Source organism: Gracilinanus agilis, chromosome 3 (assembly GCF_016433145.1).
Source record: "Gracilinanus agilis isolate LMUSP501 chromosome 3, AgileGrace, whole genome shotgun sequence".
NCBI classification, from domain to species: Eukaryota; Metazoa; Chordata; class Mammalia; order Didelphimorphia; family Didelphidae; genus Gracilinanus; species Gracilinanus agilis.
Genome location: NC_058132.1, coordinates 93,393,947 through 93,408,352, shown reverse-complemented (window position 1 = coordinate 93,408,352; position 14,406 = coordinate 93,393,947). Strand labels below are relative to the sequence as shown.

At 35.9% G+C, this 14,406-nt stretch overlaps 1 protein-coding gene across 1 annotated transcript in view; it reads left to right on the top strand.

Moving 5' to 3' along the window:
- FCHSD2 (FCH and double SH3 domains 2) overlaps positions 1-14,406 on the top strand; it is a 336,543-nt gene that overhangs the window by 66,122 nt on the left and 256,015 nt on the right. Inside the window, exon 3 of the mRNA XM_044668112.1 lies at positions 415-460. Coding sequence (XP_044524047.1) covers positions 415-460 — 46 coding nt within the window. The remainder of the gene's footprint in view (positions 1-414; positions 461-14,406) is intronic.

Below are 14,406 nucleotides of genomic sequence, written 5' to 3'. Positions count from 1 at the left end.
ATATTTACATGTAAAAGATCAATAAGATTTTAATAAGTTCTAAGTACTCAACTTTTCCGCTAGCAGAATAGATGTGTCACCATTGGTAAAGCTAGATGATAGTGAAAAATAAAGAGATTTTGCTTATTGCTTGATTTGTCTATTCTTTTCCTATTTAAAAAAAAAAATCAAACACCTGCCAACTCAAAATGTTACTTTGATATGTGACTACCTATTTTGGGCTTGAATCATAACACTTAATTACATTATACTTTTGAGTTGAGTTAGTCTGGTAAATTTTATCATAGGATTATGAAATTTTTTTCTGTAATTTTCCCTCTTCCCCTTGGTGAATTATAGGGAATGTTTGAAGGTTGCTTTTGTCTCATTTATTGTGCATTTTTTTTTGTAATAAATGTTTGTTCTTTTTTTTAGGACATTCAGTCAGAAGAAGGCTGCAATTGAGAGAGAATATGCACAGGTAAGCTCTGGGGCAAGATCTTCATCATGTTCATTGAAGGTACTTAAAAATGACTGACTGAAGAAATCTGAATTGCCAGAGGCTGCCCTTCTCTGCCCTCCTCCTATACTTTTGAGGGCTGACTCTCCATCCCTTGGAAGTTCTATTTGGTGCCTTCTCCACCTTCTGTTATTGAGGATTTTTGTAAGGAATGGAATATTCCTTTACCAGAAAGTTATTGATTCCCACTCTGGGAAAAGCCATCATTTATTATTATAATTCTATGACTAATGGCTCTTCTTGTTGTTGCTGCTAGTTTCTATGAATGCTAGACTTGGTTTCCAGAAGATTCCCTTTTTTCCTTCCCTCCATCCACTCTTATGATACTGGTCTTCTTTATAAGAGGAATTGATTTAAATATATCATATTCTTTGATATTTATTGGGTTTCAAGCTCTGCTTATAGAAATTATTACTACACTTTAGAAGATGAAGTATGATATTTCTGATGGAACTCCAAAGACTTAATTGCTTGAAAATTATAGCCTTGTTTAGGCCTAAATAGTTAAGTGTTATATATGTTAGGAGCCAACTGAAAAATCATGTTGTGGGTGTATAGGAATTAATCTACACCAGCAAAGGAACAGCTTGTTGGAGTTTAGAGCGTTCATATTTGTCCATTAGAGGGAATTACTTTTTTACATAGAAATGTTTAATTAAAAACCCCATGGCCTTAAGCTTATTAGACATATTGATTAACCCATTTAGTGGAGACTCATTTGATTTTCCAGTTTTTTTGTGAGGATGCCCTGGTTTGGCAACATTTACTGGAAAATGGAAGGTATATATATGTGTAGGTTTATATTTATAAACTGCTATTATGACTTTAAATTTTCACTTTTTTTCACTTCTTCAAACTGACATCAAAGGAATTAGGTGTTTTATTATGAGATCATCCAGCCTAGTCCCCTTATTTTATAGATGAGGTAGTTGAGATAGTGAGGCCTAAAGAGGTTAAATGACTTCAAAGGCCAAATTGGTAGTATTGAGCACAGCTGGGATTTAAACCCAGATCCTCTTACTCTACACTTTGGATTGCACCATTCTACTTTGTAGTATTTCAGTAAATACTCCTTTCTCTTTTGGTATTATTCTACCTTTTTAAATGGAACTCCAAGCCTAGAAGAATTAAAATACAGAACAGGGAGAAATAGTGAATATCACACCTGAGACAAATGGAAGGGGGAGAAAGACAGGATTCAAGGTTGGAGAATGGAAAAAGAACAAGAAGGAAACCTTGAAGGATTAATTATAGTAATACAATAGAAAGTAACATGCACCTAAAAGTCAGGACATTTAAGGAGAAACAGTGTCTCAACAGAGGGGTAGAAACAACCCATCTCTTATCTGAAAGATTGTGCTGACTGAGAACACATGGCTGGACATTTCTCAGTCCTCCCACTGGGATGCCCCTCTAATATCTGAAGGTTGTAGCACTCTAAATCCTGGGGGACCAGGTGGGCCTGAAACGAGCTGCTTCTCTGAATGCAGGAATAACCAGGCTCAAATACCAGCTCAAACTTTTAAGAGCCAGGCCTAGATACTGGAGGTCCTAGGTTCAAATCCAGCCTCAGACACTTCCCAGCTGTGTGACCTTGGACAAGTCACCAAACCACTCTGTGCTCTTGTTTCTTATCTATGAAAAAATGAGAAGTCTAGACTCAGTGGCCTTTAAGGTATCTCTAAGTTTTCTCCTATCTCCTAGTCTCTGATCATATTATGAGCCTCTAACAATGAGGTCAGGATCAAACAAGGTTCTACCAGCCCATTCTATGGGTGTGGTAGAACCTGGCCCAGAGTCAAAGTCCCAAATTAGAAACTAAGGCTAGAACTATGAATAAATAGAAGATACTGAATATGAAGAAATAGTATGATCTAGAGATACCCAAGAGACACACTGAAATGAAGAGAGTAATACCAAAATAATTACAAATTTATTTTTTTTTTTAAACCCTTAGCTTCCGTCTTGGAGTCAGTACTGTGTATTGGCTCAAAAGCAGAAGAGTGGTAAGGGTAGGCAATGGGGGTCAAGTGACTTGCCCAGGGTCACACAGCTGGGAAGTGTCTGAGGCTGGATTTGAACCTAGGACCTCCAGTATCTAGGCCTGGCTCTTGATCCACTGAGCCACCCAGCTGCCCCCTACAAATTCAGCTGTAGAGAGAAAAAAAAAAAACTAGCCTGACCACAAACACTATGAGAATAAGTGAAGGAAATGAAAATAGTTTAAAAAAATTTTTTTAAATGAAATAGAGTTTTGGAGGAAAGAACTGGAAGGAGAACACATAGCTTAAAACAAAAGATGGAACTCTTATCCAAACAATGGGCTTTCTGAAAATTAGAATAAACTAAGTAGAAATAAGTGATTCTACAAAACAAGAAAAAAATAGATTAATATCAAAAGATGGGGAAAAAAAAGAAAAGACTTTCCTATCCGTTATTGAAAACAGCTGACCCAAAAAATGGATCAAGGAAGGATTATTTAAGAATCTAAGAATCAGCAGACTCCCTGAAAACTATGACCAGAAAAATTGCCTACTTGCCATTCTTCAAGAAATCATAAATGAAAACTATCCAGAACCAGAGAGCCAATTGAAAATAGAAGTTCAAATACCAAAGAACTTTAACCAAGATCACACCAAACTTGGCAGCTATGCCTATAAAGAACAGTGAAAACTTGGAATAAGGTGTTACAAAAGTAAAATGATAGATTTATTACCAAGACTAATTTATCCTGCAAACTTGAGTATCATTCTACTGGGGGGAAATGGAAGATTAGTGGAATATTGGACTTTAAAATATTTCTAATGAAAAATCAAATTTTAAATCAAAAAGGTCTACTCATAAACCTATGACCTTATCATTCACACAATACAACATACATATAATACATGGCCATTTCCTGAAGATAACCTTAAAGTTCCCTGCCAGCTCTAGAAGTGAATGATGGGGATCTAAAACTATTAGCTGTACCCAGATTTGATTACCTCCAAATATAATCTGAGGATTTATGTTTTTCTGGTTGTATGTATTTTAACTTTTCTTGTCTAACACTTAATAATATTATGGAAAATAATAAATTAGTAGGCCACATTTATATAGTACTTTGAGGTATATAGTATGCTTTCCTCACAACCCCATATGGGCAGGTAATGCCAGTATTATTGTCCTTGGTTTGCAGATGAGAGAAATGAGACTCTGAGAGAGAAAATATCTTGCCTGTGGGCACACATAATGGTTATAAGCAGTGGGGACAAAGCTTTCTACTATAGTACTTAGTCTTTGTTCTTAAAGATTGAAGAAAAAAGTTTTGTAGAATTTCAGATTTGGAAAAGACTGCATAGTTGCTTATCTGACCCTAATCTGAAGAGGAATCCTCCTTCTGATCTCCCTGACAAGCAGTCATCTGGATTCCCCTTGAAGAACTTTAGTGACAGGATGATCCTGTACCTCCCCAAAGGTTGCCCATTCTATCTTTGGATGTTAGGCTTGGTAACGCTGAGGTTCTTTCCAGCTCTAGACTATTCCGATTCTAGGATTATAGAAGATGATTTATGTGGGGCTGAAGAATGGACCCTTTCATCATAAAGAAAATGCCACTTATGTAAATAGATTGACACAAGATGCTCCATTTTGTTCAGTCATTTCAGTTGTGTCTAACTCTTTGTGACCCCTTTTGGGGTTTTCTTAGTAAAGATATTGGAATAGTTTCCCCTTTCCTTTTTTGAGATTGTTTAACAGATGAGAAAACTGAGGCAAACAAGGCGAAGTGACTTGTTAGGGTCACACAGCTAGTAAATGTCTGTGGTTCGATTTGAACTCAGGTCTTCCTGACTCCAGGCCTAGCACTCTATGGTGTCACCTAGCTGTCCCTAAATAAATGAAGGAATCTAGAATTAAGAGGCCCCTGCTCTGCTTCTTGAACCATTGAGAAGTAGTAGAGAAATGAGAATGGAGAGTAAAGGAGAAAATAAAAGAAGAAAAGCTCATTTACCCATGGCCAGTTGCTAAAGGAAGAATGTCACATATCTTGGTAGCCCACAAGAGAATCATTGCATTAATAAAAATAAAATCCATATGCCATACACATAGTAGATATTTTAGAAGTATTTATTGAATTGAATAGAAAGAATATTGGATGTCATGTGCTAGAATATATATGTAATAATGTCTTTGGTATCTGTGATTTCTCATGAGTAGATTCTGTCCTTGGAAATTTTATATCATATCACCCCAAACTCCCACATATAATCTGTGTAGGGTTAAAAATTCATATTTCCTTGGTCTTGGTAAATAGTGTAATGTGCCAATCAGTCGGCTGGAGAGTGTGAGGAGTTAATTGGAAGTAAGAGAAAGCAGCTAGATGACAAGAAACAGTCAGTCAAAAATAGCAATACCAAGCAGAGAATTGGCTTTATGAGACATTTGGGAAAATAGTGTTTCAAACTCATTCAAGGCAAGATTTCTAAGAATGAAAAGAACATTTTGCCCTTTTCAGGGAATACCAAAGGAAAAGAAGAAAACCTGGCAGAGAATTATTTACACTGGATGAGGATGTGAAATGCTAAGCTTTTCAGGGTGCTTCTATGTTGTTATTGTTTATTCAGAAATTTCTTTAGCTGACACATATCCAGTATCATTTACAAGTTATGCTAGTTATAATAGAGAAATGCAGCAAATTTATCAATATGACTTACTTGCAAAAAGAAAGTTTTTTGTTTGTTTTTGCAGCACTGGGTGCTGTTTTTACGTTCAGCTCTATTGCTGATTCCCTGTGTAGTGTCAGTTACATAAACTCATGGGACCCAAATTTTATCATCCTCAACGAAACGAGGAAGTTGAATTAGATGATCTCTGAATTCCTTTCAACACTGACCTTAAGTCATTTAATGGCTCTGAGCCTTAGTTTCCTCTTATAAAATGAGTAAATTGGATGCTATGATCTTCAAGGTCCCTTTAAGCTAAAAATCCTACAATCTCATGAGTTAATTATGAAGCCAGTTTTTACAAAATATCCAAGGATATCTCTCACATTACTAATTCTTTCATTCAAACAAAATAAATGTATTTTTTTTAAAAGAGAGACTTATAACAACCATTAAGTAGAATGAACAGCTGTTGGGATAAAGTCAAAGCTAGCTACTGACTCAGTAGGTAGTTAACCACTAGGTCGTCAGTAAAATCATTTGGGGTGTTCAAATAGAAATGGCTACAAGCAAGTCCTGTCTAGGAATTCACTCCCTGAACCCTTGGCAAAATGTGGCCAGTGAAAGAAGGATACAAAAGGTTACTGTGGCTGCTGAAAGAGCAGGAAAAGACTGTAGACTAAGGGCGGGTCCCTGCCTCGGGACAAGCACAGAGGGGAGCAGACATGGGCCCACTGGCAAATAGCCTGTGGTATTACACCATTTGTGGTATTATGCCAATACAGAGAAGTGATTTGTTTGCTATTTTTATTCACTGAAGGAAATTACTTTATGATTAAATTAGACACTATGCTAATCAATTCCTTACTCTCCTAATTTTATTGTAGCCTTAAATTTTTCAAGTTGGCTCTAGTTGTATTACCTTTAGGGACTATTCTTTTCTTGGTGAATTCTATTGGGATATGCAAGTTCATTTAGATTAATGCTGTCAAGTCTTGATTCCATTGGAAGCATGCATTCATATAAAAAGTACAAAACAGTGTGTAAGCTAACTAGAACTATTTTCCCTGCTAGTCTGAATCCTAGTGACAGAGATTACTAGTGAGACAAAGAAATGAACCATTTTTCTAATACAAAAGTCTGATTTCTAAAGTTCTATATGTGTTACTTACAGCCTACGTTGGGGCATATGCAAATATACACTTATAATATCAGGTACTATACTTTGGTTTGTTTGTTTAAATCTGCAGAAATGTTGGCTTACATAAGATAGCAAAAAAAATCATACTTTGGTTTCAAAAATGATTGCATTTTATCTTGAATCATAGCTGGCCATTCATGGTAGTGCCTCAGCTAACAAATCTTTGGGGTACAAAATATATTTTTATAAGTGTAAGTGGAAAAAGTTTTGCTGTCATTTGCCCAGAATCATTGGTGGTGATGTAGGCAATGGTGTTCAAATGGTGTAGCAAACCATTATTACTCCATTAGACTTTTTACTAACAAAAGTCTTTCCTTTTAACACATATAAACATAAGCTGACATCCTTTTCACTCTTTCCCTCCTTCTATTTTGACTCCCTCCTCTGTCATTGTCCATATTCCCTTGAAGCTTTGGAAGATAGGGAAGAGAGATTTTATTGGTCTGAAATATAGTTTATGTTAATAATCACTACTCTAGAGGACAAGCAAAGCCTGTGGAGAGATCATTCTCCCAGAACTCATAGCCCAATCCTGGTAGTAGGGATTCCCCGGTGGCAGCCAAGAATGCATCCTTTATGCAATGCTGTTCTCTCTACCTCTAATAACAGTTTCTCATAATCAAGTGTTTCATTAGGTACATTCTTTATCAGATCACTGTTCAGCTTTAAGGTTGGCAAAGTGCATTACTTATGTTACTGTAGCTAATGATCATCACAACCCTGAGAAGTAGGCAGTGTTATAATTTACATTTTACAGAAGAAAAGTTAAATGCCTTGCCTAGGTTCACACAACCAAGTAAGTGAATTTGAGCTCTAGTCTTCTGATTTCCAAGTCCAGGCCTCCATCTCCTGGGCCACTTAGCAGTTTCATTTTTATGAACTTGGCTTATAACACTACAGACCTCCCTTCCATTTGATATTTTGTAGTTTACAGGGTGCTTTCCATGTCCACTTTCACATTTGAACCTCAGATAACATGATTGCTTCTGACCCCAAGGATAGTCCAGTTTTCTGTTACCCTAAGCTGCCTCATCCTTGGACCCTGAACTTAACTGCCCCAACCACTAGTAGCTTTAGGATAGTGCCCATATATATTTGTATGCTGAGATCAAGTGTGGTGCTGTGGGGGCGGGGGGGTAGGGAATGCTGGATTTATAATTTAAGAACCTGGGTTCAAATTCTGACTGCTACATTAATACCTGTGTGACCTTGGGCCAGTTACTCTGGGCCTCAATTTCCTCATATGTAAAATGAAGAGGTGGAGTATATGACCTTCAACATCCTTTCTAAGTCTAAATTGATGATGTTGATTGGTAGCTAATATAACAGAGAAAAAATTAGAATTTGGAGGCATCATGGTATAGAGGCAAGTCACTGAACCTCCCTGTCTGTGTCTTGGCTCCCTATTCTGTGAAATGTGAAGACTGGACATAATGATATTTAAAATTCCTTCTAACTCAAAAAATGCTATATAATTCTGGCAGCTGGATGGCTCAGTGGATTGAGAGCCAAGCCTAGAGACAGGAGGTCCTAGTTTCAAATCTGGCTTCAGACACTTCCTAGCTATGTGACCCTGGGCAAGTCACTTAACCCCCATTGCCTAGCCCTGTAACAAATGAAATTAATATAGAAGGATATATATAAAAAAAGATATTAGGGCTTTAAAAAAAAGTTAAAAAAAAAGAGTAGAATTTTATGTTCAAGTTGTAAAACCAAGTACTCTGTGATTTCAAAGAGGGAAAAGTTGTTACTAATTTGAGAAACAGGAAAAACTTCCTAGAGAGGGTGGCATTTGAGATGGGCTTTTAAAAAGGTAGATAGCAATTCTGTAGGTTAGAGAGAAGGCAAATAATTGTAGAGAGGGAAATATATGAACACTATGGAGCACATGCTCAAGTTTTTGTTTATTTGTTTGTTTTACTGATAGTGATTTTGTGATCAAACTTTGGAGACAACTGCTTTAGAGATCACTTATCTAACCCCTGCATTTTACAGACTGGTCACCAAGACTCAGAGAGATTATGATTTGCCACAGGTCTAAGAGCTAGTTCCTAGCAGACTTGGAGCTGTAAGTCTAAGGCTTTCTCCACACTAGTAGTTTTAGTGGAATTTGTGAATAAAAATGTTTTTTCTCTTAAGCACAGAGACTTACTGTCAATTGGTGTTTTCTGTGAAAATATTTAGCTTTTTTAAAAAAATTTCATAAAAACTCCATTAAAGCCCCCTCGCCCCCCTCCCCCAAATACCCAAACCCACGGTATTTCTGAAAACAGCCTCCTTTTGAGTTAAAATCATGAAAATGAAATTGCTTTAGTTTTTTGTGGTCATTATTTTTCTTTCCAATTAGCACTTTCCAAAAATTGCTGCCTTTCTAGAGCTGGTATACTTAGGTGTTGAATTTTATCTTTTAGCACATTCTACTACACAATTCACAAACTATTCATCTTAAAAACTGAAATCTTGTTTCCAGTGGTTGTATTGAATGGGGCCTGGATGATAGATTAAGCATTTATATAGCACTTTCAGGTTTGCAAAGTGCTTTATATAGGCTAACACAGTTGTAACATGAAGGCACTAAAAGGTATCTTGTAAGTTGTCAGAGTTCACATATTTTCTAAATTCAATTCAAAGGTCCTAGTGCATATCTAACTTCACAAGACTTTATTTCATCTTTAGCTCTTCATTTATTTAGTTGTATTATAGTTATTTGTGAAGAATAATAGTGATAATGACTTTTACACAGGGCCCTAAGGTTTATAAAGTATTTCACATATATTTTCATTAGGTTCTTAAATAACTCTCTGGTTATACTCCAATCAATCTATGATCTCTTTGATGTGGATATTCCCTCTAGCAGTATAGATCTCCACCCATCTAGGTCTGCCTAGCCTGTGCAAATGGCTTGTATCTTGTCATAAATATGCCTTAGGGGTCCACCAACTTAATGGGGGAAAATCATGCAGCTGCTTGTCACTTCTCACTCCCATGGCAGGGCTCTTTTCCGACCATAATTTTTAATGACATCTTTTACAGATAGATAAAGCATTTGTTAAGAATGTAAGTATTTGCCAGGCTCTTTTCCTATATAATGCTTTGTAATGTGTTATATCTTTCCCACATACTGTAGATTTCTTTCCATGTATTTTAACAGTGGAAGTTATGTCTCAGACTAGCTAAGTGACCCATCCATCACAGCTAGCAAACACTAAAATTGGAACTTGAACCCCAATTTTACCAGATTCCAAAGCCAAGGAGACTGTGAACTCCTTAAGCAGAGAAACCTAATATTATTCCAATCAGTTGATCAACATTTATTATGTGCCTACTCTGTGCCAGGTATTGTACTAAACATGGGAGATACAAGAGAGAATTCCTTCTCTTAAGGAGTTTATCAGCTAATGGATTATTTATCTATACATATAATTATTATTTTATATATCATGTGTCTGGAATGAAAAATGTATAATAGGTTTCTTTACATATGATGTTTAGTTAACATCTGTTGAATGAATTTTTATGTATATGGTTTGCAGTATTTAATCTGAAAACCTTTGTTTGGATTAGTATATTGAAATTCCCCAATTACAATGTGGTTTTTGTTGTTGTTAAGCTAGTGCTATAATTTTTATGAAAAGAGGAAAATACTTTCACTTTATCATAAGCATCTCAGCAATACTCTCTGATACACTGTGTAAAGAGGAGTCTCCTAATCAATATTTATTGAATGACTGAATTGACTGAGTTCCCCCATCTATCATTCTTTTTTTTTTATTGTATATCTTCATGTACTCTGGTTTGTTTGTTTTTTTACTTTTACCTTCTGTATTCGAATCGATACTAAGAATCAGCTAGTAAGTAAGGCCTAGGCAATTGAGATTAAGTATGTTGCCTAGGCCACACAACCAGAGTGTCTGAGGTCTGGTTGGAACCCAGGTCCTTCTGTCTCTAGATTTGGCTCCCTAGCCACTGAGTCATCTAGCTGCCCCTCATATATGTTTTTATGGCGTAACATTATGCTTAAATGAACAAACCAAAGAAATAAATTATGAGAAAAAATCCAGAGTAAACATATTCAAGGATTGTCTAAAAATACCACAGAAATGTGGTAACTTGGAAATTACCTACAAATAGTCTTCAATGCATATGTGCTATGTAGGCTATTTCTGAATATAGGCCACATTCCTAAAATGAGATCTCTTTGAACGGAAAAATAAAACAAGGCACTGAAAATATAATACCAGTTATTTGTATCTCACTTAGGATCAATACAAGCTAGTTTTAGGAAAAATAGTAAATATGCAGTTTAATATCACATTTCTATATGAAAACTTTAAGAAAAATTCAAGATGATAATTAGGAAGTATAAGAAAATACTCCCAAAGTTTCACATTCAATTGGTAGCAGTTATTTACATATTCCTTATAAAATGCTTCATTCATTTACATTATCTTACTTTTAGCCTCACAGCCTTGTGAGGTCCTATGGGATTGGAGATCAGGCATCCCAGGCTCTGAGAAGGGGAGGGCCTTATGGTCCTATGGCCTAGGAGGAGGGGAAATTGGCTTAGTTTCACATATATTCAAATAAAAAGTTTTTTCTTCCTTTTGCCATAGCCAGGGGAAATAAGAAATATGAGCAGTTTGCTTTCAGAGGGGAAAAAAAGAGAATGTTGAAGAAGAGTCATCAAAACAATAACTTCTGGCAGATGAAAAGGTGTGGTAGAGCCAAAAAATGTGCTATGATCTTTTCTGTGCTAGTCACATTCCTAAGTATTCCTTGAAATATGTGGCATGTGTATTGTGAGGCAGAGTTGATCTTAGCTTACCTAAACAAAGAATGTTTCTTTTATATTGATGTATTGTTTATCAAACTTTTCTTTTACACAGGATTATTTACAGAGAAATTTTAGTATTGAGGAATTTAGGTATTCTCTGAAAATTCATCTCAGAAGATTTAACCTATAAATACAACCAATCAGTAAACATTTATTAAGTGCTCACTATATGCCAAGCACTGTGTGAAGTCCTTAAAATTTTAACTTGATCTGTGGAATACCATTTTTTATATCAAGGGTTGTAATAGTTTTCTTTTGTGCTATTTAGGCCAGTTTTTGTATATTGCATTCACTTCATCCCACAGTTTAAAAAGGATGCTTGCTACCCAAATAAGAACCTGTTTAGAAGAGAACAGCTAGGAGTATGAAAAGTAGTTGAAGGCATTAGTAAATGTCCAGCCTTGAAAATCATAACATTTTACCACTCAGAAGACCACTGAGGGTCCTTTCTGTCTGATACCTGAAAAAGAATCATCTCTCTAACCTTCCTAACAAATGATCTTGAAATGAATGAAGAATGAAGACTTCTAATGGCCCACTGTATCCCAAGGCAACCCATTCCGTTTTCAACTTTACAAGTATTTGTTAATGGGTTTGTATGTGTCAGGCATAGTGCAAAGCCCTCCGGGATACAAATATTAAACTGAGAAGAAGATACTAAGTGGAAGTAGATGTCATAGTCCTCAATGTCTGAAGAACTATAATGGTCAATGGAAATAATCTTGTACCATGTGACAAGTAAAACCAAGGTAAATTTTAACTCTTCATAAGAAAGAACTTCTTAATAATTGAGGATGACCCGCTATGCAATGAACCATTTTTGTAGGTAAGGAGCTCCTTATCTTATGAATAATTTTGAACAAATTCTAGATTTCTGTTTCAGGAATATTTTTATTTAAGAATCAAGGATTCTTGATTGGATACAAGGATCTTAGGAAATACCTCCCATATGTGAGTCCTATCTCAAAAAAATGTAGTTCAGAATTTGTCTTTGTAAAATATCAGTAAAGAGAACTGAGATCAGGAAATTTGAGAATAGGACCCCAAATTATTTATTTATCTATTTTTAAATAACCTGTTCCTTCTGTCTTAGAATTGATTCTAAAGTAGAAGAGTGATGTGAGTTAGGGAATTGTCCAGGGTTACACATCTAGGAGGTGTCTCAGGCCAGATTTGAACCCAAGACCTCTTGTCTCCAGGCCTTGGTCTCAATCCACTGAACTACTGAGCTGTCCCCAAATTCTTCTTTAGGAGAGAATATTTCATAGGCTCCGAGTGTGTGTTTGTATGTATAAATATTGATTTAGTTGAGTATATAATATTATATGATAATAGTACATAATATACCTTTTAATTATACTTTAATACTAATAACATACATTGTATATAGTAATTTCTATTCAAATACTTAGGAAAACTTACCTCCTAATTCTAGTCTTTTCCCTTGATTATTTCCCATTTATCCTACTAGGTTGTTTGCACATAAATCATTTTTTCCTATATATAACTTATTTGTACATAGTTTGCCCTGATTGACAATAGGAATTTATATCCTGTTGGTCTCAGTATAGCTGGGGCCTAGCACTGTGCCTGGTCACAGCAGATTTTTAATACGTGTACCTATTGAAAGCACACAGCAGTGACTAAGTATAGATGTAGTTGAAAGGTCTGTATCTGTACCTGGATCTCTTCTTTGGATGAGATGCTGGAGATAGGAAACTTGTGGTAATTTATAAGACTTCATGAAAGAGGTAGGCCCTAAACTTGGGGTTTTAGCCGAAGGAGATGTTGGAGATTCAGCTCCTGGTATAAGGAATGTCATAAACAGAGTCACAGAGACAGACGAAGGCAAGGTGAGATCAGTAGGGAGGAAAGTGGCCCAGTTTGGCTTTAGTGAACAGTGTGCAAAGGAAGTAAAGTCATGTGAAATGTGTCCTGCAAAGAGGTTTTGGAGTCCAGCTGTTGGGGCCCTGCCCTTATCCTGAAGGACTTCCTGGAAGAAGTGGTTTCTGTTCCTTTTCTCTGGTAGTCTAAGAGGAAAATAAGGCTAATTGTTTCCTAGAATAGTATTTCATTCCCAGAATTAATGGGGTGAAGTTGAGACCTTCTAAAGAAGACCTGGATGTTAATAGAACACATTGAAATAAAACCAACCTAGAATGGAATTTATCTTTATTATATACTATTTCAAATTGTATACTCTAGAAAATTGTTTTATGTTGATATAAAATCCATAGGCTATTAGAATTGAAAGGAATCTTAATGATCCTTAATTCCAAGGCTATGTGATGAGTTCATGGCAGAGCTATGACTAGAACCCATCTATCCTGATTTCTATGAGAAGAAATGTACAGATACAAACATGTAATGAAAACCTTTGTTTTATAAATGCTAAAATAACTACATAGTTCTCTAAAACTTATCTAAAATCCAAGACACTCCAGTGCAGTAGGAAGGATGTGGGACAGAGAACTGGGAGACTTGGATGTGAATCCTGGCTCTGCCATTACCTACTGTCATGAACTTGGGTGTGTCATTTATCCTCTGTAGGCTTAAGGTTTCCTTATGTATAAAACAAAAAGGAATTAGACTTATGTGTCTTAGTTATTCAGTTCTATCATATATAGAACCTAGTGCTTAGTATTAAAGAAATGGATATTTTAGATAAAACATAGTCCTTACCAAATGAAGGTTCTGTTCTAATAGGTTTTTTTTTTTTAACCCTTACTTTCCATCTTAGTAACAACTCTAAGATAGAAGAATAAGGACTAGGCAAATGGAGTTAAAATGACTTGCCCAGGGTCACACAGTTAGGAAGTGTCTGAAACCAGATTTGAACCCAGGTCCTAATTTCAGGCCTGGCACTCTATCCACTAAGCCACACCTTTCTGCCCCATTTTATAGGGTTTTAATGTACAACGCTACCTTATAAAGTCTAAGAAGAAAAGCCATTACCACTTCCTTCAGTGAAGGCATCTTGGAGGAGATGGCAGTTAAGTAGGGTTTTCAAAGATGGATAGGAATTTTAAGTTGAGGAAGTAAAGATAAGGCACTCTAGGTTTAGATAATCAGCTGAAAAAATGCACCAGCAATATAGGAGCCCAGTTTATTGAATCCAGTTTGATGATCTCTCTAAGGTTCCTTCTAGCTTTGAAATTCTCAGAGCTGTGATTCATGTTACCTTTTAATCATGTTATTTTTCTGCAAAAAGTGATTTCATTTTAATCCT